Below are 25,430 nucleotides of genomic sequence, written 5' to 3'. Positions count from 1 at the left end.
GGAGTGAATAAATTCACAAAGAAGCTACGAGACCCTTACACCATTGATAACAACGAGATCTTGGACTTTTTGTCGAGAGTTCCCTCGGATGTCCAAGTGGTCAGTAAACTTTACTTTATTATTGAACGTGAGTTATTATTCATATCATCGATGCTGTTTAGTCCTCATTTCCATTGCAAGTCGCATTTTTTTTACATTTATTTTGTATTGCTGAGAATGTGTAATCACATTACAAGGTTAAGTGAGTTTAGTGTCCAGAGCATAACAAGGTTGTTTCCTTTTTTTACACTCACAAAGCTCAATTCCTCGCTGCTGGTTTTCTAGTAATTTGGACCCTGAAGGATAAATCAACAGCTCCATGTGGTTTTGCCTCCACATTAACTTGGGGATCAGATTTCCTTGTCGCTAAAAAGTACGAATGCATTTTCGGGACAATATAGGCATGTACATGTAGACTGTGCTGTAACATGCTGGGCTGCCCATAAAAAAACGGCAGTTTAAGGTGCAATTAAGCACCCGCTCGTGAAAGCGGGTGGTGTGATCCAGCACCGATAGAATACATCGTATCCGTGGAACCCCACTGTGTCCGGTTCGACACACACATTTTGTGATCTTGGGCCCCTTGTCCGACCACTCCAGTGCCACATCAGCGCACACAAGCTTCCTCTTTGATGGCTTGCTGTCTTTCATCTTTACAAGGTCATATTCCTCGCGCTTCTGCACGCCTCTGCAAAGCTTTTCCCAATTCGACCCTTGCACAACTTTACAATACCGTGTGTATTTCTAGGGGGGTGCTGTTCCAGTTATTTGCACGGGGTAGGTAGCCGTCACATTAAATTAGCCCAAGATGTCCGCCAAGGTGAAGTGCAACCACCTGACAGAGCTGGAGCCTAAAGGGAGTGGGATGTAAAGGGGCACAAGCCCAGCAGGTACAAGCCCTTTACAAGGACCCTAATGAGGGCCTGCTGGAAGGGGGTGTGTGGCGAGATCTGGTTTAGTCTGGTCCATGACCCATGCGGTTAAGGTTGTGTCAGCTATAATAAGTGATAATTTGGGTGCTACTATCACGGTTGAAAACATTCTATTTATTTATTTATTTAATATATACATAATTTAATCACTATAAGACATTTACATCATAAAAACCATGAGAAAATTCATAAAATCTTCTTTCTTTTCTTTCACATACTAATGTCATACGTATTTGTGGTGTTGAGCAGGTTCCACAAATGACTGACACTAGCCAACTAATCCAACATCTCCAGTGGTGCGTAGAGGCCAGATCAGGAGGACAGTTTTATCACTTGAGCAGTTTTTTCAGATCAGGTTTTGCGTGACCAAGGTGGATAAGTATGCAGACGTTTAAGGGCCGCCTTTTCTGTCGGGGAAAAGTCTATCGATTTAGATAAAGTGGGAGCATACGCCGCCTTTACGGACATGATCAGAGAATTCATGTCCTCTGAAACGTGACCGAGCCGAGCACCTTTATGGGCTTAGTCTTCTCTACCTGACGTTTGGGAGGTGTCGGTGCAATATCATGTTTTACGACACCATTAGCCGTGTGAGCTGGGGAGTGCGTAATTGAGGCCAGTGCAATTAGCATGCCAAGTGGCCATTTATGATTGGTGTAAAGGTGCTCGATCTAGCCCCAGTACAAAAATAAGCACAGATTCCAATTTAGTATCTAATGAAGAGTGGGGAGTTGGGTTAATATTTTTAGACAACATTTATGGACGGGATTAAGCCCTCTGAGTGTATAAAGGGGTCAAAGGCAGGGTAGTTAAAGGATGATGTGTTGCCAGATGCTATTGGCCACATCCACTAGTGTCTCGTTCACCTTTGCTTTGTCCTTATGTGACAACTTCCAGCTTTTGGTTTGACAATTAGGTCTCCATTCAGTGTGGGAAACAGCGAAAGACGACTCCAAACTTTTCTTTCTCGTTTTCTCACCAGCTTGTGTCACATTGACATGTCGTTTCTCTCTTGACAGCCGAGTGCTGAAGCCTACAATCTTCACGTTTGAACTAAACACATTTGCCTCCGCTTGAAGCCATTTAAAACCCTTCCGCCGTCACCTTAGATATACTGTGCCTCTCTCTGTGTTGTTCTCGCTGAACCGACCCAGAATCATTAAACTGTGGTTTCCCAGGCCATTCTTTGCTTAATGTATCCACCGGCGTGTTCTTTTTCTCATGGCCACCCACCCGACTTGCGCCTTGTCTGCCCACGCCGGCGTGCTCAAAACCCCGTGAAAGGTTCAATCTGAGATTCAGTGGGTGAGGCAGAGCGGCAGGTTGCGCCATGCTTTGCGGGTAACGCCGTTACACGAGGCACGGTACACGGCGCCCCTTCAGCCGAGCGCACTTCAAAGTCTGTTTTGCACTTGCACTGTCAACATTTGGGAGAGGAGCGAGGGTGGTGCAGCCTTTGAGCACTGCTGGGTCTTTACCCACTGCCTCTCTTGTTGTCGATGTTCCCTTCAAGCTTGCCTCTCGCGCTACCAAATTGCTTATGTGCTCACCACATTTTACTTTCACCCAATTGCTGTTTTCTTTTGTTTTGCTAACGCCCCACTTTCTCCTCGCCTCCGCTGCCTTTTCTTTTGTTTTGTACTTTAACTAGCGCTTGTTGTCTGCATTATTTTGCCGCGTGTGTTGTTATAGGTGAGGCGAGCAGGGAGCCAAGGGTATAGCATCAGGCAGGCCTGTCACCTGTGAGGTGGATTTGAACCTGTGACGCATAAGCCCCGTTCTTTTCTTTCCCGGCTGGCAGCTCTTCACAGAGAGAAAAAGCTTGTTTGATTGAGATATTGTTTTTTTTTTCCCCCTCACCTTTTTGTTTTTGTCAATCCCCTTCGCTTCTTTTTACCAACATAGAAACTTTTCTTTGTTTGTATGTGCACGCAAAGTTTTTGTGTTTGGACAGGAATGTCAGTGTGCGGATTTAAATTGCCACTTTCTTTTTTTTTTTCTGCTGTTGTAGGCGTTTGGCCGTATAATGGGACTGCTAACAGCTTGCGATTCTCTACAATAGCTGTCCTAGTTTTCTATCTTAACCGAAGATTGTTAACAATAACGTAGAAATTAGCAGTACAATGAGGCCTTGCCCATTCGTGGTTCACTGTTGGCGATCCTGCATATTTGCAGGTTTTGGTCTTTGGTCTTTTTTTTAAATTTACCATATTTTCACTATCATAAAGGTTTTAAATGCTCTTCTAAATAGAGAAGGCAGCACATTAGGCATGGTGCCTTACAATGTGGTGCACCTTATGTGCACACTGAGTTCCAACATTTACAAATATTGTTGTGACTTGCCCGACAAAGTACACATAAAAAGGGTTAGCATGCATGCCAGCACGTGTGTTAGCGTGTCTGTAAGACAGCATATAATGGCGCTCATGAGGCAGTGAGGAACATTTGCATTTCACATCTGTAGGGGCGGCACGGTGGATCAGCTGGTAGAGCGTTGGCCTCACAGTCCTGTGGTCCCGGGTTCAATCCCGGACCCACCTGTGTGGAGCTTGCATGTTCTCCCCATGCCTGCGTGGCTTTCCTCCGGGCACTCCGGTTTCCTCCCACATCCCAAAAACATTGGACACTCTAAATTCCCCCGAGGTGTGATTGTGAGTGCTGCTGTTTGTCTCAATGTGCCCTGCGATTGGCTGACAACCAGATCAGGGTGAACCCCGCCTCCTGTCTCTTGACAACTGTGATAGGCTCCAGCACTCCCCCGCAACCCTCGTGAGGATAAGTGCCGAAGAAAATGGGTGAATGGTTGGCTCTGTAAGTAGAAGAAACTTACATTGCCCCACACACTACCTGTGTAGGCAGGTCATTACTGACGATGTACACACTCAAGGTGTCACATCGAAACTAAAATTATCCCACCACAACAAATATATATATGTATATATATATATATATATATATATATATATATATATATATATATATATATATATATATATAATGTGTGTGTGTGTGTGTGTGTGTACGTATATGTATACACATACACACAGTGGAAGCCAGAAGTTTACATACACTGTGCAAAACCACATTTTACTTTTTGTCTCACCATCAAAAAGTCAAATCAGACTAAACCTCTCCTGTTCCAGGTCAGTCAGGATCACCAAAATTATTTAATTTTGTTAAATGCCACAATAGAGACTTTAATATTATTGTTTTCAAGGTCAGGATCTGCGAGTTCGGGTTGGAGTCAATCTGGCCTCGCATGTGTGGAGTTTGCAGGTACTCCCCATGCCTGTGTGGGTTCTCTCCATCTACTCCGGTTTCCTCCCACATTCCCAAAACATGCGTGGTAGGTTGATTGAAGACTCTAAGTTCCCCAAAGGGGCGAATGAGAGTGCTAACCGTTGTTTGTTAATATGTGGGCTCTGATGGCTTGGGACCGGTTCAGGGTGTATCCCGCCTCTCACCCAGAGACTGCTGGGATAGTCTCTTGCATTGCTTGCAACCCCAGTGAGCATAAGCCCTTACGGAGGATGAATGAAAGATTGTACAGTACGTATAGCTAAAAAGGGAAGCGGGGAGAGTGACCTGTTGTCAAAATACATAAGTGTGGTCCCATATTTCTTGCCCTTTTCCTCTTTGCATTATTATAATATACCAGACCAATCCATTTCTTAAATGTGTGAAGGTAGTCTGCAGTTGTGGGGTTGCGATCCTCAATTTTGTTTTTTGTTTTTTTCTCACGATTGACCACTTTTATCATGTTAAGTCAGCGGTCATACTTGCAAATCCGGGGCAAATCGCCGTGATTATGTTGGTCGAAAGTGTCATGTTTGTAAAAATTCGATTGACACATATTACTCATGACTTAATGCAGCTTTCGGCTCATTTCTCGTGAGAACATTTCGGGTATTGATTCATTCATTTGTCCCCCCCCGTCAATGCACCTACGTATGTCACTGATGGCTCGTCTGCGTTGGCATTCTGCCAGGACGGTTCTGGGCTGACAACAGAACCGCCGCACACGCCCACACAGCAGGTCATCGAAACTGCACTCAGCCCCCCTGGGTTTTTGCCCCGTTGTCTGCTTTAGTTGGCAGCGCTATAAAAGGATCCACACCCACATGAGAACAGTATCTGTCATCAGACGGGTGTCCGCATATCTCTGTCCGTCTCGCCCACTCCCCTATTCTTTGCTCCCATTGTTTCCCCCCCGTCCATTTTCCTTTTGTTGCTCACTCAGTTGTCTGCCCTTCCTCCTACTATCTTTCTGTCCATCACGCCTCTCTTGTTTTCTCCACCTGGATTATTTCCTAACGCTCATGCTTCTTTATCAGCGTTTCCAGTATTTGTCCGCATGTTAAGTGTGTCATTTTATTGACACTGAAAAACATTGAGAATACAACCACAGCAGCTTTGATGCAACAAGTACTCGTTCGCGAGTTTCACTGTACCTGAACAGTTCTGCCGTCATTTATTTGCTGTCCAGGATGTTTGGGGGATAAGGCGTCTTATTCTTCTACAGGGTCCTGGGGGAGCTGGTTTCTGTCCCCGGTTAGGGCGAGAGTCGAGGTTCATCCTGGATCAGTTCCCAAAGGGTGTCAAACTAAATTGCCAGCGGCAGCACCTGTTCCGCCGCATCATTTTGTTGCGGCCAACTAGAGCAAATCAAGTGCATGTACTACTTGCTAAATGGATCTGTTCCTTTGAGTCTGGCAGAAAATCTCTACTAAAATTGCTGCAGTAAATGATAATTACCAAATGTACTCACAAATTTGTATACGTAATAATATGATGAGGTTACTTTATATTTATATAGTTTTTGAGAGTACCATAATTTCTGGCCTACAGAGCGCACCTGATTATAAGCCTCAGCCAGTAAATTTGTAGAGGAAATAGCATTTGGTACATACATAAGCTGCACCTGTGTAAAAGCAGAAAGGGAATTGGCATAGAACGGCATTGAAACCCATGTTGAAATTTACAAAGAAAAACTGAGCACAGAAAGAGTTTTAATACCTTAGCTTAGTTTAACATAGCAACAACAAGGTAGCACGAACAGGGCTGTTTAAAAAACAAAAAACAACATACTGGTTAAAAAAAAAAAAACAGCCACGGCAGCTACATAGTAGCAACACGGTAGCACAGCACTAACAGGGCCGTTTAAAAAAACACATACCTAAATCACTGAGATGCGGCAGTAACACAGAAGCAATACGGCGCTAACGCTAGCGTGCTGCTAGCAGGGCCAGTTGAAAAAATAACTACTGGTAAAAATCACTGAGACATGGCAGTATCACAGCAACACGCTAGCACAGTGCTAACGTTTGCGCAGCGCTAACAGGGCCGGTTAAAAAAAAACAAATCGGTAAAATCACTTACCTCGGCACATATATTCCACCGGTCTCACTCTTAACTTTTCCACTCGATTGCCCCACTTGCAGCTGTTAGAAAAAATGCACAAATTAGCCACATCACCGCATAAGCCGCAGGGTTGAAAGCGTGTGAAAAAAGTCGCGGCTTATCGGCCGGAAATTACGGTAATCGTAACTACAATTCATTCCAAAGTTCCCTATTGGAATTGTAAAAAGTTAAGTTATGTTATTCACACCTACAGGCAAAGTAGAGTTTTCAGTCACCTAATATGTGTTTTGGAATGACAAAAAAAAAACAACTGTAATACTAATTACACTTGGATTATTATTATTGGCATGAAAGCCATCTTAATTCTATTTAAGAACAATCTGCACAGAGTTGAACCTGCCATCCGAAACGATTGTACGGATACAAAGTGAATGGGATTAATTGAACACATTTTGTGTATACATGTATGCATTTCTGTCCCGGTACGGCAGATAGCGATACAGCTTCACCAAACCTTAAGCAGAAGACGAAGGCTTGTTCAACCGTCACTCATCAGAGACTTTGCTTCGCTTGTCCACCGCGACATAGAACACGGCAAACATACAGACGCCAGCTTGTTGTCTATGCGGAGAATCACAGAGGACGTCAGTCAGTCAGACAGACAGCCGTAGTAGCCGACAGTGCATCCGTCTCGCAGGAATCCCGCAGACTGGCTCCGCTGATGTGGTTGCGAGCTCTGTGGCGAGCTCTGATCAGGGATCTGTCGGGATTGTCATGGACGCGTACGTGAGCCGAGCGCGCGAGTGTGTCGAGGTACTGCAAAGCTCGTGTGTGGAAGTGCCCATCATTTAAGAACATTTAAGAAGCAAACTTTTTTTTTTCCCCCTTCGGTGGTGGGATACAGGGGAAAAAAAAAGTTTGACATTCTCTACGTTTAATTTGTTAAACGAGTAGGTCAGCAGTTATGTATGTACTGCCTTAGTGGGGGTATCGAACAAGGTTCATCTACGCATTCACGGAACCCTTTTTGATCTGAAAAACAGAATATGATTTATTTCAAATTCAAAACAGGTACGTTATTTTTTGAACAAAACATGAATTCCAATTGCCACTCACAGATCATTTTCACAACATGGTCTGCTGTTTTTTATCTTATATTTCCTCAAAAAGGAATGTTACGTCTAGGGCAAAAGTACAGTATTGCTAATCAACTCCACAAAATTCCCTGTATGGTTCATTTAAATATATATATATATATTTTTTTAAAGAAATCCAAACCTAGGGATTGAATGGGTTACTGTTGCCCGCTTTGTCCCTCCATCCCTTTTTCTCTGTTCATGATGACTCTGTTGTCTCTCCCAGGCTTTCCCATGGGCCTTTGCCCTGTCCTCTTATTTGATTGTGTGATCGCTTCCCTTAGGCCACTGTTTCACATCTGTGGAAGCATGTGTTTATGTATATTCTGAGGGCCAAGCACTGTGTGTGTGCGTGTGTGTTGTAATCAGTGTGTAATCTCTTCCTTGCGGCCATTGCTCCACACAGCTGGAGTCAGAGAGGCTCTGGAGGCTTTTGGTGCTATTTAAGCATCCTTTGCTCGCTCCACCTGACCGGGCGCTGTGTGTGTGTGCGCGTGTGTTTGTCTTGTGTACTTATGTGTGTGTGTTTTAACAGGTGCAGTACCGAGAGCTGAAACTAGATCCCAATCCCAGTCCGAATAAAAGGAAGAAAAACAACCCCGGGTAGAAGTCGTCCCTGGTCCACTTCCTGTGTGCTGCTCCATTACTAGACTCAGAGGAGCAGAGGGAGCCGGTCGGAAACCAAAGTGGCCCAAGCTACAACTTCCTCACCCCCCCGCTCCTCACGCCTCTTTCTTGCGCTCTGGTATCCGTCACAGCTTCTTGAAGTTTGATTTTTGGAAAAAGAAATCCCCGTTTTGCTGCTCATTCATTTTACAAGAGTGGAAAACATAAATGTTACACTAAAGGACATTCCGGTTTCTCATTTTGTACCAAAACCTGTTTATGAGGGGGAAAAAAGCCTCACAACACTGTTGTTTTCTTTGTTTTAGGTTATTGGGTTGTTAAAAAGGCACGGCAACATCTCCTCTCACACTATTGACGCTACATTCAATGCGAGATCTCGACATTTTTGTTTTTCTACACACACACACACGTAATGTTATTTTTTAAAATACTTTTGAATCCAGTTTGGCGTCAACAGACAACAACTTCACTTTTCTGGAATTTTTCTTCATTATTTGTGAGTGATGACTGATGTTCGGACCCGAGAGAGGGTCCTGGCTCACCATCTTTGATGTTGCTGATACCGTATGGACTGAGCTCAAGTTCTTCCACACCAAATGTATCCAAGCTTGCCTTTATGGACCTTACTTTATGCACTGAGGAGCAGAAGAGGGACATTCTCCAAACTCTTGCCACAAAAAGCAGGAATCATTCAGTTGTCCAAGACATCTAAGTAAAATGAATTATTGAGATTTAAGAATTGTAACCACAGCCCAACCAGAAATCAATTAATTTATGAAGAGGTTGGTGACATGTTTTTCATATATGTAGGCTACTAATCCTAATTCAATGAAACCTCTGGAATTAAAACACAATTCATTCCATGACGCGGGCTATTCATCCATTCATCCATCTTCTACCGCTTCTCCGGGTCGGGTCACAGGGGAAGTAGCTTCAGGAGGGATACCCAGACTTCCTTTTCCCCAGCCCCTTCTTCCAGCTCTTCCGGAGGGATCCCGAGGCGTTCCCAAGCCAATCGAGAGACATAGTATCTCCAGTGTATCCTGGGTCATCCCCGGGATCTCTTTCCAGTGGGACATGCCCAGAACACTTCACCAAGGAGGCATTCAGGAGGCATCCGAATCAGATGCCCAGCCACCTCATCTGGCTCCTCTCAATGCAGAGGAGTAGCGGCTTGACACTGAGCCCCTCCCGGATGACCGAGCTTCTCACCCTATCTTGAAGGGAGATCCCGGACACCCTGCGGAGGAAACTAATTTCAGCCGCTTGTATCTGGGATCTTGTTCTTTCGGTCACAACCCACAGCTCATGTCCATAGGTGAGGGCAGGAATGTAGATTGACTGGTAAATTGAAAGGTTCGCCTTTCGACTCAGCTCCCTCTATACCACAACGGACGCTGCACCGATCTGTCTGTTGATCTCCCGCTCCATTCTTCCCTCACTCGTGAACAAGACCCCAAGATACTGGAACTCCTCCACTTGGGGAAGAATCTCATCCCCGACCTGGAGAGGGCTGGCAACCCTTTTCCGACTGAGGACCATGGTCTCAGATTTGGAGGTGATGATTCTCATCCCAGCCGCTTAAAACTTGGCTGTGAATCGCTCCAGTGAGAGCTGGAGATCACAGTTTGATGAAGCCAACAGAGTCACATCATCTGCATAGAACAGTGATGTGATGCTGAGGCCACCAAACCAGACACCCTTTACACCTCGGCTGCACCTAGAAATTCTGTCCATAAAAGTTATGAACAAAATCGGTGACAAAGGGCAGCCTTGGCGGAGTCCAGCTCTCACCGGAAACGAGCCCGACTTATTGCCAGCAATGCGGACCAAACTCTGACAGCGGTCGTACAGGGACCGAACATCTTGTATCAGGGGGTTCGGTACGCCATACTCCCGAAGAACCCTCCACAGAACTTCCCGAGCGACACGGTCGAATGCCTTCTCCAAGTCCACAAAACACATGTAGACTGGTTGGCTGAACTCTCATGCACCCATGACACTGGCTAACGCCCCCCAAAAATATACCCTTGCTTCTATTACTCTATTATAAAACTAAAGTAAAATAAAACTACTTAATGTGTGAAGGCGCCTGACAGATGCAGTGACGAGGTAACAGCAAGGTGTTTCCAGTGTCCTCCTGTCAATTGAATTTCTGGAATTAGTGTATTCTATCCATGCATCCATTTCCTTAGCCGCTTATCCTCACAATGGTCGCAGGGAGTGCTGGAGCTGTCAACAGACAGGAGGCAGGGTACACCCTGAACTGGTTGCCAGCCAATTGCAGGACACATCGAGACAAACAGCCTCACTCACAATCACACCTAGGGGCAATTTAGAGTGTCCAATTAATGCTGTGTGTTTGGGAGGTGGGAGGAAACTGGAGTGCCCGGAGAAAACCCACAAAGGCACGGGGAGAACATGCAAACTCCACACAGGCGGGTCCGCGATTGAACCTGGGACCTCAGAACTGTGAGACCAATGCTTTCCAGCTGACCCACCGTACCGCTAGTGTTTTCTATATCTCCCAAAAAGGAAAAAAGGAAGTCTCACGTGATCTTATGGAATGTGATAATGGTTTGGCTTTTGAGTGTTTTTTTTTTTTTTTTTTTTGCATTTTGGGTAAAACTGTACAACTTAAGCTGTGTTTGACTTTGGAAGTTCCACACTTTGTACAATTGAGGCCACCTGGCACCCTTGAAAGGATCACGTTTCTGCTCATCTTGTTTTCAGCATTAAAGACACACACTTTACAACAAATGTACACAAAAACAGACATTCATATACACGAATGTGAACAGACAGTAGACACACAGAGAAACACTCTCGAACCACTTACAGATACAGTAACACACAAAAACAAACATACACACTAAAGCACAGAATCCATATAGACACACTCGTATGGACAAACCGCAGATGTGTACACGTAGACACAAACACAGACAATACACAAACATTCATCATAATTAATTAAACGGGTGCCTAAACATACGCAAGAAAACACCAATAAGTAATCATACACACACACAGATACACAACCCCACATGTATAGCAAAGAAAATAATATTTGAACACCCTGCTATATTGCAAGTTCTCTCACTTAGAAATCATGGAGGGGTCTGAAATTTTCATCGTTAGGTGCATGTCCACTGTGAGAATTTTGAAGCAGCCATATTTTGTGAATTCCAGGGCTTGTGTCTTGTTCTGACCGAGCGCTTTTTTTTTCCTGGTGTGCAATTTTGTAACATAAAAATGCATTCAATGCTCCAAGCACATAAAGCGAGGTTCAGTGAGTTATGCTTGGATGTGTGGCCGAACTTGAGCTTCCTGATTTACACTCCGTAAAAAAGTTTGGGGAAATCCCAAAGATACACGCAGTTAAAATCTTGTCAAAAAGTCTTCCCAGAAGTGTAGAAGCTGGTACAGCCGCGATTTCATATTTCATCTATTTTGACTCCCTGTATGTGTATTGGAGTTCCAACACTGTTTGTGTGGCCTCTAATTTCTGAATTTATTTTACAACACTTTTTTTTTTTGGCAACGTGTGAGTCAACGAAAGTGTTTGTCCTCTCTGCATTTCGAACTATAAACAGGAGTGTCCAAACTAGACCCCGGGTGCCATTTGCACCCTACTGAATCCCTACATTGTCTGCCTGCTACTACTTAGTTGATACACTCAAATAAGATATTCATTCTCTTGTGACACGTCTTTGTTTCTCACCAGCCCACACGCCAAATAAAAAAAAAAGTGAAGAATATCAAAGTGGCCCTTGCGCCCTCTAATTTCTCTCTGGCCCTTGGAAGAAAAGGTTTGGACACCCCTGCTACAAATGAATGTATCATCAGACTGTAACGAAGACGGGGAAAAACAACTCTCATTTGCACCCACTTGAAACAAAACTATTTATTTTTTAACTACGTGTACATAGCTACGTCCTTAATGAATGATGTTTGTATTTTATACCGTATGCTTGTTGATGGTCTGCTATTGACACTGTAAAGTACCTGTATGCCTGCCTCATTTTCTAAGGTGTCTTTTTTTTGTTTTTTTTTGTGCGTCTGCCTGCAATGTTTGTGCCCGCCTGCGACATCACTGTCATGCGTTCAACCCGTGACGTCACGTAACTGCGGAAAGACTGCAGGAGCTCCGGTGGGCTGGCTCACGTCAACAAATCAACTCTTGTCTCACGGAAATGAAATGGATCTGAAGGATGTCCAAGATGAGAAATATGACAATAAATTTGTTTTTATCTTTACTAGTCTGAATTTTGCCAATGTGTTCTTTTTAGGTTTCTGGCATATAAACTGACCAGACTCAAAAGCAACATTAAATACAATATTGCAGTCTAATGGAATTCAGTACAATAACACGATCTAAACAATAAATAAATAAATACAATGAGCTGTACCACATTTTGGTTGCCTTATATGATAAGCAGTAAAATTCTACAGCACTCAAATTAAAACTGAGCTTTATTATTTTAAAAGTAGAATTTTAACATTGCACTTGTACTGGTTCAAATCAATGTCCACGCCCTGAAAGAAATTGTGTATGCCAATAATACAGATGCACCAATAAATCAGAACATTGTGGAATGGAACGCAATTTATTTCAGTATCCTAATTCAAAAAGTGAAAAGATTCAAATTGTAATTTAAAAAAAAAAAAAAAAATCAATATTGTACCAGGAACAATCAAAATTAGGAATTTAGAAATTAGGCAGGAATTGACTACTGACTAAATCTTTTAATCTGCCTGATAAAACTTGCTCTTTGAATTAACTACTGAAGCGAACCAAGTTTAGATGCATTATTGCGATATATATATAAACACTATTTCAACATTGAAAAAAAACAACTCACAGCTCTGTGTGCATATCTGAAATAAGCATGAAGTAGTACAAGTCGAACATTTTTTGACAATCTCAATTTATGTGGCATATAAGTACAAAAACATGTGCAATAATAAGCCTCCAGGCATCCATGACTATGTGCGTTCTCAATATTTGTTTACTTCAGCCAAAAGGGACAGTCCTTTTGCTTGAATATTGCCCAGGACCACCATGAGGATGACCGTATTCTCTCCTTCATATGCTTTCACTGCCTCACAAACTTGCCCCGAGTGTTTCCCTTTGGCCAGTTCCAGCAACGTCTGGGTATCATCGGCCAGACTCACTGCTCGCTGATCCGTCCAGCCAAGCGTCACTCTTTGGAGGTGGTGCGCCTCCAGGGCCCGTACCAGCAAGCGCCCCACGTCGATGGCAGGCGTGGAGCCCGGCAGGCCTTTCTCCTGCTGGTAGCACACGAGGAGGTGTGCCAACATGCAGGACCCCGCCTCCAGGAGGGTGTGGTTCCACACCTTCGCAGAGTTCAGCTTGGAGTCGCCCACTTGGGCGCTGTGGATAAGCTCTGCCCTCTCACTTGTGTCGGAAACGAGGTCCAATGGAGTGTGGCCTTCTCTGTCTGCTTGCTGAAGTAGCTCAGAGCCTAGGAGTGACAACCATATCAGGGATGAGAATGAACAATTTGGAAAAACACCGAAAATGTCTGCCTTGGTGGTGGTGGTGGGGGGCTGTCAAAAGGTGGTGTGCCCCCACTTTGGGCACGAAATTTTGTTATAAAACACACTGTTAAATGGTGACCTCTGGTAAATTGTTTGTATATAAGCGATCATGAAATATAAAAGTGAGCAATAAGTTCTATAGATGGGCCTAATCGTATTAACAGTTGTCAATTATATAATACTTGATAAATTTACGTCCAACTTCCCTTTGCGTTTCCTGGTTTGGATATGCTCCTGGATATTTTTTGCTCCTATCAGAACACAGAGTGCACAGAACTTTGCTGGGAACGTCCACTTTTTGTATGTTTTCAGTTAGACATGTTACAGTTTTCGTTCCTATCTGTACTGTTACAGTTTTTTCAAGCCATGCCCATCTGAGACAGTTTTTTACCCCGTGGTTTTTTTTATCAATTTCGCAGGCATGATCTTCATCTTTTCGCTCCAAGACTTTCGCCACACTGGAAAACGTGCAGACGGCTCGATAACATATGCGTGCATATGTATATAAGTTATATCTATGCAGTAGTAAACAGAATGCTTCTCTAAGAAATGTTAACATCAAAATGAAAATACCGCCAAAATGCTTCCGGAAATCAGAATCTTGTCGTTATTATAAACACCAAATTTAATGCAAACAGATAGCAATGCCGTAAACGGGTGAGCAAGGCTGCTTTCCGCTACCACAGCTGTGACTAATTTCACGAAGAGCGTTGCCGATAGATGCTGGTGGCCGGTCTTGATCCCAGCCTCGCCCCACGTCCCCCCCCAAAAAAAATTTTTCTCAACGGATTTACACGTTTCACAAAAATGACAATTTCAGCTGAAAAAAACTCAGAATCCCGCAAATCTGCGGAAAATCTCATCCCTGCCATATACAGTATTTCAAACTATGTTTTTTTGTTCATTTATCTACAGCAGGGGTGCCAAAACATCTACTTTTCAAGCCGCCAACTGCCTTCGATCTACCTAAAGGGGTGGGGGTGCGTGCAAGAGTGTGTCGTCGACAGAGGGTTTGAACACATGACGGATGTAAAAAAAAACAAGAGACAAACAGGAGGCCAACTCGCCAGCATGCAAGAATGTGTATGATGTATTGGGCACACCAGAATCAACCAACGGAATGAATGATACGTTGTCTTTTTTTTGTCACATGCTCAGACGATCGACCAAAACTGCCTCCCCCCCCCATTCCATTTTCCACGCCGCTTATCCTCACAAGGGTCCCGGGAGCGGTGCAGCCTATTCCAGCTAACTTCGGACAAAGGGCGGACTACAGCCTGAAGTGGTCGCCAGTCATTCACAGGGTACATATCAAGACCATCACTGAGGGGGAATCGATCCCAAGCTACCCGCACCAAAGTAAAGCGTGTGTACCACTACATTGTGTTCAACTACAACACTGACTTCTTAGTAGGGCTAAGATCCTTGTTACTTCATTATGATGAGCAAAAGACAGTAATAATATACAACTGTGATTATATTGTATTAGCAATAATAATGGTAAAAGATACTATAGAGAGGCGTACTTCATCTGTCCACATAAAATCACCAACCATACACAATACATAAGCACATGGCTATTAAAGGCAAGTGTGCTTTGCTTGAAAGACATTAGCAACAGCCCATGTGGAATCGACGTGACCAGACAATTTCCTGCCTGAACTATTTGAACCCTTCTTCACATTGATGGTCCTGGCAATGTAGTCAGCAAAAAGCATTACGGGAACCCAAAAGTCATTGCAGTGATGTTTTGAACATTGCTCTTTACTCGCATTTATTCCCGTCAATATTCTTATAAGTGTGGGCATTAGCTATGTGCCCCTTCGTCCGAAAAATATCTGAATTTATTCCATAAAACTGTGACTGCGGCTCGTGTTTTAGTTAGTAGCGTTCATGTTGTGGGTCATTGCTGCCACAAGACAGTCATATGGCCAATGAAGCTGACATTATCAGATATGTGGAGGTGGGTAAATGCACTGCACTAAAAAAACAAAAAACAGCGATGCACTGATGCGATGCCCTCAATAGGTGAACCGCTATGCACCGAGGGATTACTGTAGTAGTATTCATACATTTTTGGGAGGGAATGTGAGAGGAAACTCAAATATTCAGGGGAAACCCACACAAGCGCACAGAGAATATAAAACCTCCACACATGAATTTAAACCAAGAAGCTCAGAACTGTGAGGTCCATACGGTAACCACGAGGCCTGTGTGCTGGGTTGGAAGAAAGACTAGACCAACATTTTTTTAAATCCTATGAGGACTGCAGATCCATTTTTCTGGCGTCAGACCTGTGAGTCAAGTGCGGACCCTTTTGTTTGCGTTTTGATACCACCTGCTCTCGAGGCCACTTGACCGCTCAAACCTCGCCACACTCAAGCGAGCGCACGGCTTGATGCGTGACACACAAACAGGTGAAGAGCTGTCAAAAGCCATTTTGGGAGCTGTTGCCGATCGACGCCACGGATTTGTGGTGGAAAATGCACAAGGCTACAAAAGTCACTTGGATCGAAAATGACACTTTACAAAATTGACAGGAACTAATGGCGTGCGCAGTCGCCGCAGGCTACCAAGGTCAGCGCTCATCTACGTTATAGTGCTGCAAAAAACCCTGCAATCTACAAAACTCGTGGAATGAATCTACATAAACTTTTGCATAAGAGGGCACATTTTCAAATGCATCGGTCAGACAACAATGGCAGTAGTCAAGGACATAAGAGCAGACGTTTGATTAAAGAGGAGACGGGATGAAAGGGAAATTTGTCCTTTTGTCTCCAGCAAGTTATTTTCATTTGGGATAGGGTCACCATTACAGTAAAACGATGGTATTTTTGACATAGCAAGGGGTAAATTGGATGGAAGCGAGGATATAAATTTTAACCAGAACTTCAATACAGTGGTGCCACAATAGTTGAAATAAAAAAAAATTCTATAATTCCCCCCCACCGCCCCACAATTTTTTTTCAAGCACTTATCCACTTCAGGATCACATGGAACTGGAGGCTATCCCAGGTGATGTCTGTAAATTTCTTCTCCAATCATGTTTGGAATCTCACTAGAAGGCAAAATGGAGTGCACTACTTGGGTACAAGTAGCTAAGGTTCTGTCAATTCACTCAACGTGTTCGTTGCCTAAAGAAGAACAACATCCCTTTGGGAGACTCAGTTACTTGGACCCAAACCTTTGCATTATTGTGCTCAGTACAACAAGAGAATTCAAATATGAGTTCAGAACATTCAGAAATAATCAGATCACCCGCATCTGTTCGCCTGACATCATCAGAGATGCAAAAGATTGAGGGAGTTGAAGTCTGGCTGCGTCAGCCTGCCGTCAGTGTCAACAGCAGCTGACAGGCAGCCTGACGCTGGGGTGGGGAGGCGAGGGCCCCTGCAGCATGGCTCTGGGCTCAAAGTGCATACAATAGTCGTACTCACTGTGCTTTTGAATGTGTCGCCCTGAAAGTTAAATGTGCGTGGGCCTACTTTTTGTTAGCCTTACATATTTGCCTGCTTCACAAAAGTCACACTTTTTCATTTCCATTCGCCTCCTACTTGTTGACTTTTCCTTTAAGCCTGACAGGTCTCATTAAATTATCACTCACACATTCAGTGGAACCATTACAGTGGAGTAGTGGTTAGCATGTGTGCTGCACAGCTCTACAGTTTGGGGTTAAAATCTTGGCTCAAGCCTTCCAGTGTGGAATTTGCACGGGTCATCTGAACCCACGCTGCATGCACTGAAGTAAGGCGAGTGTACCGCAGCATCATCCAGAACTTAAAATTTGTATTGTCCACTTGGACCTGTCGTGCAAATCCAGCAATGCTCCTTTCTGTGATCCATCACTGACTACAAATCACTTGGACGCTATGACGCTACAACTGTCTAACCGGATAAAGATGTCATTACTCACGCTAACTAGTGTCAAATGACTTTTTTATTGACATGCACAATGCAATACTGATGATGCACGCAGTTATGGGCTGGCAGGTGACGTGTATTCAGTTTGGCGCTGGGTGTCACGTTGCGGTGGAGATAAATATGGCACCGGGGGGATTGCACTAGAGCACAAGGTAATTACACCATCCTGTGCAAGCGTGCAGATTTGTGTCCGTTTTCTGCAGCTATGGAAAAATAATTCACATGCAGAGGAAAATTCCTCTGCCTGATTCTCCAATCAGCCAGATGCAATCTACTCACACACACAGTGAGTGCAAAGTCCTTTAGCCTTTAGAGGGCAGGCAAAGACAAGGAATACAAAATCTGGAGTGGAGGAGGGGTAAAACTGGCGTAAAAAGAGGCCGCGACATAGGAAAAGAAAACGCAATGCTCCCACTTTGTGTCTCTGGTCTGAGGAGAAGCTAAGCATGTTCTCTTCCCCGTCACTGCCTGCAAACAGCGCTAGGGCGGTAGAGTGAACCTGGGAGATGCTAGCTAGCACCTTGAAGCAACGAGGCTAGCCGAGAGAACCACAAAGGCAGCTTACAGATATGGAGCCTATCATTTGAAAAAAAAATAGCCATTAACTTTTCCCAATTAACTTAGGGTTTGTGAATAATCAAGTATTTCTTAAAGCTAAATTTGTTGAAAAAAAAAAGTCTCAGCTTCCTTCAGTCCTCCTTAAGTCCCGCTGCCCTCACGTCTTCCCTCACAACATCCATCAACCTTTTATTTGGTCTTCCTCTCACTCTTTTGCCTGGCAGCTCCATCCTCAACACCCTTCCACCAATATACTCACTCTCTCGCCTCTGAACATGTCCAAACCATCGAAGTCTTCTCCCTCGAACCTTGTCTCCAAAACATCCAACTTTGGCTGTCCCTCTAATCAGCTCATTTCTAATCCTAGCCAACCTACTAACTCCGAGCGAGAACCTCAACATCATTTTTGCTACCTCCAGTTCTGCTTCCTGTTGTTTCTTCAGTGCCACAGTCTCTAATCCGTACATCATGGCCTGCCTCACCACTGTTTTATAAACTTTGCCCTTCATCCTAGCAGAGACTCTTCTGTCACATAACACACCAGACACCTTCCTCCAGCTGTTCCAACCTGCTTGGCAGTGCTTGTACAATCATGTCACTTATAAAACCAACACCGCTGATCTCAAAAAGTATATAACAAATGCCTCAATTTTCGTAAAGCTAATTTATTTGTATAGCGCATTTCATATACGAGGGAACTCAATGTGCTTTACATGATTAAAGGCATTTTAAAACAAACAGATAAGACATTTAAAATGGGAAAAAAACAATAAAAATGACAAACACAATATTAAAAAAAAGACAAAACCGCATACAGAGCATGTAATATGATCAAAAAGTGGATCTATTCTAAAAAGCATGAGAAAAAAGAAGGGGTTTCAACCTCAATTTAAAAACACTCACACTTGGGGGTTACCTCACCTCTGTGGGCAACTTATTCCATTTCTGTGCAGCATAATAGCTAAATGCTGCTTCACCATGTTTGCTTTGGACTCTGCGCACCACTATTTGACCCGAGTCAGTCGATCTCAGAGCAGAGAGGTAGAAATGAATTTATAATTTAGAAATGGTGTTTCATATTTCCAGGACGAAAAAAATAATAATTTCAGGTGCCATTGTAGACTTAAAAGTTTTGAACACAAACATGTCAACCACAAGGACTCAAAAACAAGACACCTGATACCACACACTATCAACAAATGTGGATTTCGAAGGAGAGTCTGAGGCCTACTGACACCCAACCAATAGTCACAGAGCGAAAACCTTTGAGGGGGAAAAAGGTAAAACATTTTCCAGCTCGGTAAAAGTGATTGCAAACCAACATGGAGAGAGGTGTGCGTCTGAAACATGAAGACATGGCTGGTGCCCCAAGCACACACTCACCTCTAATAGCAGCCAAGCTCAGTTCAACACCCACTGGGAAATAAAGGCAGAGCGCAATGAACTTTCTTTAACATGTTGACAGTGATGAGGCCCGCGTGTGTGTCCAATGTACTTTGTGTGCAGCGCGACTGTGTTGCAGAGGAGACCGTGTCCTGCTGTAACTGCTGCGGGGGCGCTCAGAATCAACAAAAGTCATCATTAAACCACAAAAAGTTGCTAGATCAGGATAGGAAGAAGCCTTTTGAGTGCTCTGAACTCCTCTTATGCCAGTGTGTCATATTGAGCAGAAAAAAAGTTGCCCATCTGAGCTATGCCACAGTTGATGTAGCTCAACTTCCTGTGGGCGATGTCATGGCTTCTTTAGACAACAAGCTAGCGGAGAGTGAATTCACAACACCTCTACTTGATGTGATCAAGAAGTGCACTCTACATTTGATGGAATTCTTGAAAATTTGGCACCAGATTTACCCAGAAATATATTTCTGTGATCACAGAATTTTTCACGGAAAAGTCATTAACATATTGGCCAACCCCCCAAAACTACAGCCTACGGGCCACATGCAACCCGATGACCAATTCAATCCGGGCCGCCCAAAATTGATACAGAAACACCCAAATCATAACGAGATCATGACTACAGTCATTGGACAATTCAACCACCAGGAGTAAACCAAAGAGACGAAATGTCAATTGTGCTACTTTAGGAAATGAGTGAAGTGATACATTAATTTCCCCTAACAGACTAATCAGAATGCAATTACTAACGGGTTTATAACATTTCTTAGCAAAACATAATTATATCCTGATGATTCGAAGCTTCATCGCCCAAACATTCATAAACATTTAACAATCCATATAACTTGCAGATATAATTGGGAGGTGACTGTTGATTCTACAGTGCACAGTAACGGTGCGATCGCTTACAAATTACTGTGGTGGGAACAATAGCGTGTGTATGTGTGTGTTTGTATGCCCCCAATAACAAACTGCCGCTTTCACATTTTCCTACACACATGTCCAGACTCATGGACACACACAGTTGCCTTCATGGACCACAGTTGACATCCATGTATCCACTGTATCTGTCAGTTTAGAAAAATGTAGTGGGAATATTGTCCTTGTTTATGTTTAAGTACTTACTGTACTGTTGTCGTCAATTCTGCACGTTTCTTGCTTTTACACTATTTAAGTTATTGGTTGATGTTGTTGTATACGTGTGGCGTACAATAACAAGTAATATGTACAGTTAAGCTAATGTTTTTTTTATGTAGTGGGTAATTGATATGTCTACCACTTTGCACCTACTGTTCAGAGAATTACCACAACAATATTAGCACCAGACTTTGATGCACTGGAAAAAAAAAGTGATCAACAAAACAACACAGTTCACATTGTAAGTAAATCTAAGTCTTAAAACGTTTTTTGGTGGTTTATATTTCATTATGTTTACATCGAGATGCGACGTAGGGCAAAGGTAGAGGTGGCAAAGGCTAAACAAGAGGCATATGAAGACATGTACACCAGGTTGGACATGAAAGAAGGAGAAAAGGATCTCTACAGGTTGGTCGGACAGAGGGATAGAGATGGGAAGGATGTGCAGCAGGTCAGGGTGATTAAGGATAGAGATGGAAATGTGTTGACTGGTGCCGGTAGTGTACTAAATAGATGGAAAGAATACTTTGAGAAGTTGATGAATGAAGAAAATGAGAGAGGAGGAAGAGTTGAAGAGGCAAGAGTGAAGGACCAGGAAGTGGAAATGATTACTAAGGGGGAAGTCAGAAAGGCACTACAAAGGATGAAAAATGGAAAGGCAGTTGGTCCTGATGACATACCGGTAGAGGTATGGAAGCAATTTGGAGAGATGGCTGTGGAGTTTTTGACCAACTTATTCAACAGAATACTAGCGGGCGAAAAGATGCCTGAAGAATGGAGGAAAAGTGTTCTAGTTCCCATTTTTTAAGAACAAAGGGGATGTTCAGAGCTGTGGGAACTATAGAGGAATAAAGTTGATGAGCCACACAATGAAGTTATGGGAAAGAGTAGTGGAGGCTAGACTCAGGACAGAAGTAAGTATCTGCGAGCAACAGTATGGTTTCATGCCTAGAAAGAGTACCACAGATGCATTATTTGCCTTGAGGATGCTCGGGGAAAAGTACAGAGAAGGTCAGAAGGAGCTACATTGTGTCTTTGTGGATCTAAAGAAAGCCTATGACAGAGTACCAAGAGAGGAACTGTGGTACTGCATGCGTAAGTCTGGTGTGGCAGAGAAGTATGTTAAAATAGTACAGGACATGTATGATGGCAGCAGAACAATGGTGAGGTGTGCCTTAGGTGTGACAGAGGAATTTAAGGTGGAGGTGGGACTGCATCAGGGATCAGCTCTGAGCCCCTTCCTGTTTGCAGTGGTAATGGATAGGCTGACAGATGAGGTTAGACTGGAATCCCCTTGGACCATGATGTTCGCAGATGATATTGTGATGTGCAGTGAAAGCACGGAGCATGCAGAGGAACAATTGGAAAGATGGAGACATGCACTGGAAAGGAGAGGAATGAAGATTAGCCGAAGTAAAACAGAATATATATGCGTGAATGAGAAAAGTAGAGGGGGAAGAGTGAGGCTTCAGGGAGAAGAGATAGCGAGGGTGGACGACTTCAAATACTTGGGGTCAACAATACAGAGCAATGGAGAGTGTGGTCAGGAAGTGAAGAAACGGGTCCAAACAGGTTGGAACAGCTGGCGAAAGGTGTCTGGTGTGTTATGTGACAGAAGAGTGTCTGCTAGAATGAAGGGCAAAGTTTACAAAACAGTGGTGAGGCCGGCCATGATGTACGGATTAGAGACGGTGGCACTGAAGAAACAACAGGAAGCTGAACTGGAGGTGGCAGAAATGAAGATGTTGAGGTTCTTGCTCGGAGTGACCAGGTTGGATAGGATTAGAAATGAGCTCATTCGAGGGACAGCCAAAGCTAGATGTTTTGGAGACAAGATTCGAGAGAGCAGACTTCGATGGTTTGGACATGTCCAGAGGCGAGAGAGTGAGTATATTGGTAGAAGGATGCTGAGGATGGAGCTCCCAGGCAAAAGAGCGAGAGGAAGACCAAAGAGAAGGTTTATGGATGTGGTGAGGGAAGACATGAGGGCAGTTGGGGTTAGAGAGGAAGATGCAGGAGATAGGCTAAGATGGCAAAAGATGACACGCTGTGGCGACCCCTAACGGGACAAGCCGAAAGGAAAAGAAGAAGAAGAAGAAGAATATTTCATTATGTTACCATTTGCTTTTGACTTGGCCAGCCTGTCAAATTTTAAACATCAATGTGGCCCACCCCTGGCTGTGTGCCTATACCACACAAATAGCAGCAATTTATAGTATTTGGTGTGATTAGTGTATTTTTAAGTACATGGCAGGTTGTATGGTGTAGGGTGGTGGGATGATGGCCTAATGGTTTTTCTCTTCCCCACTGCCACCGCATCCCCACTGACACACTCACTGTGACCGTGTGTGTGCCAGAACTGCAAAACCTTAGTTCAATTTCCATTCCGATCAGGAACACCTGCAAAATTTAAACAGGGCTGACAACTCAAGAGGCACCACATACACATATGAACGCGGAGACACTTCATTTACATGCATAAATGCAGACATTCATTTCATTATATCGGTCCAATTTTTGATATTCAGGATATTTTTTTGAAGATAAGCACCTGCAACCCCCCACCCCCAACACAAACACATGGGTCATGTGGGGTAGCCTTGGGCGCAGGGAAGGGAGCATGAGAGTTAGCCTTGCCCTCAGCCGTGGCATCCTTTCCCTGCCAGCTCCATAAGCCTGGAGGGACCCACCCCACCGCGTGGACTTGCATGCACACACACACGAACGCAAACACACACACACACAGGCCTCCGAGCAGACAGACTTACAAAGGGGTGAGATCACTCCAAAATAAAGCCTTTGTTGACGTGCCAGTGTCAGTGTTGCCCTCCCTGGCCTAATCCAAACCTTGCCAGCTTGGCTCAGCCTGTTTGATGGAAACAAGGATGCTAGAGTGAATGATGCTCCAATGGAAAAAAACAAACAAAAAAAAAAAAAACCCAACAACATATAGTTCCAGGAACCTCTAGCAGGCACTGGTAAAAAAAAAAAAAAAAAACACAAAACAACGGGAACATGGAAAAGGCATCTGGCTCACTAGTCTTTTCTATCGACTAGTCTCTTGAATGTGTGCGTAGGTTTTTCCCCCAAGAAAACAATGGTTCCAGTCACCAGGTCAGATGTGCCCCCCTCAAGCCAAAATTTCAAGAAAGCAGATCAGTTCAAGATGGCTACGCCAACATGATATAGTTTAGCGAAAAAGCCCACTAGAGACGCTAGAGCCTGGAGTCAAGAGGCAAGCAGTACGCCTTCTCAGAAGCTGCTGGACAAGATGACCATCAAATGTGAGGAAAGATTAGACAGTGAGGAGACGAGTTGAATGGAGATGCCTGCAGCTTGCTTCCGATTTAACCTATTCTCCTCCTTTATGAAGTTATTCTCCTTCTTTATTTTCATTTCTTATTTTTTTTTAAACCTACAGACCAGACGTCTGTCATTCACTGTACCCACGCGCACAAACACACACACAATCACAATCACACACATCTGTAGCTGTTATTTTACACATAACAGGGGCTGTTACCTCGGACCTCTTATAATTCCCTGAATCTCCTTTTTTTGGAGGAAGAGTAGGAAAGAGTGTTTGATTTCCTCAGTGGTACCAAAACATCCCAGTCTAATTTTTTTTTTTTTGAGAGCATCTTTATGGGGGATGTCGCATCAAATGAAGTATAATTAGTCAAATCATGGACAGACATAGGTGAGTGTAATTTTTAAATGAAAATACGGAGGAACCTTTAAATAAAACACAATCTGCTCTTGAACGCTACTCTACTTCTGGTTTGCTTTCCATTTCGGACCGGTTTATCTGAAGCTCAGTACAGGAGTAAGGGTTAAGAAGTATTCTCATTTTTGTCTCCATTTTCATTTGATTATTTTATATTTATGAGCAAGAAGTACAAATTACATAGGTTTTAGGGCTGCCATGGTTAAGACACTTTGTCAAAATACTGGCTTTAAAAAAAAAAAGTGTGGATTTGGATTTACTATGAAATAGTATAGAAAGTTTTACAGTGAGTGGACCTTGCAGGTAGCAGCATTTATTAATACAAACTAAAATTCACGGTATTAAAAAAATAATAAATTAAGGTTAGTTAAGGGAATTTCTCGCAACGTTGTTTTATTGCCATGTATTAAAGAAAACAAATGAATAAATGAACATTAACTGCAGGATTGCCCAAATGTTTTAAAGATGAGCGTTACTACTTGGGAAGAAATTGTGTAGATGATCCAAAATTCATGTAGTCAATGAGAAGAGCATTGTTGCCATTTACCTCTCGGTAGGACTGCTGACGCCATTACTTGGCTTTGTTCAACTTACGCCGCTCCAAGCTGGTTTGGCTTCACACTGGCAGAGACCAATTTACAATCAAATTGGCTTTTTGATAACTTTAAACATAGCGTTTCATCTGCCAGTAAGCTCAGCTGTGTTTGTTGGCCACATAACTCAAAAGCTTGTTTTATTTACAGCCATAGTGACATGTGACCAACCGCTGCAGTAAATCATTAACTACGGTAAATGGACAATTCCAAAGGATTGGCTCTCTTGGCAGCTAATAAGCCAGACAAGTGTTTTTTTTCAATATTATATGATCCCATCATCGAGATGGGTGTGCCATTTGATTAAATAAACTAGCGCATAGTAGATTGATGATAGGAGGAAATATGGTTAAAAGGATGTTAATGAAACATGAAAGATACAGAAATTTTAACCATATCTGCAAAAAAATGTAATGGCATTCATAACCTACTGCAA

General features: G+C 43.4%; 2 protein-coding genes across 5 annotated transcripts in view; one reads left to right on the top strand and one right to left on the bottom strand.

The window, feature by feature from the left end:
• LOC133499730 (multiple C2 and transmembrane domain-containing protein 1-like) overlaps nt 1-8,958 on the top strand; it is a 119,424-nt gene extending 110,466 nt beyond the window's left edge. Inside the window, exons 21-22 of the mRNA XM_061818030.1 lie at nt 2-99; nt 8,004-8,958. Coding sequence (XP_061674014.1) covers nt 2-99; nt 8,004-8,075 — 170 coding nt within the window. The 3' untranslated portion in view covers nt 8,076-8,958. The remainder of the gene's footprint in view (nt 1; nt 100-8,003) is intronic.
• Nucleotides 8,959-12,556: 3,598 nt separating this feature from the next.
• The window catches only part of slf1 (SMC5-SMC6 complex localization factor 1), a 41,251-nt gene continuing 28,377 nt past the window's right edge, over nt 12,557-25,430 (bottom strand). For 3 of the 4 annotated variants that reach the window (XM_061818268.1, XM_061818267.1, XM_061818266.1), the window contains one exon: nt 12,558-13,584. In XM_061818268.1, the coding sequence (XP_061674252.1) occupies nt 13,097-13,584 (488 nt within the window). In that variant the 3' untranslated portion in view covers nt 12,558-13,096. Of the gene's footprint in view, nt 13,585-25,430 lie in introns of all 4 variants that reach the window. The other variant, XM_061818265.1, reaches the window with a different exon arrangement.

The sequence above is a fragment of the Syngnathoides biaculeatus genome, chromosome 4 (assembly GCF_019802595.1).
Source record: "Syngnathoides biaculeatus isolate LvHL_M chromosome 4, ASM1980259v1, whole genome shotgun sequence".
Lineage (NCBI taxonomy): Eukaryota > Metazoa > Chordata > Actinopteri > Syngnathiformes > Syngnathidae > Syngnathoides > Syngnathoides biaculeatus.
The sequence above is the reverse complement of the archived record's forward strand: the minus strand, read 5'-3'. Positions and strand labels throughout refer to the sequence as shown.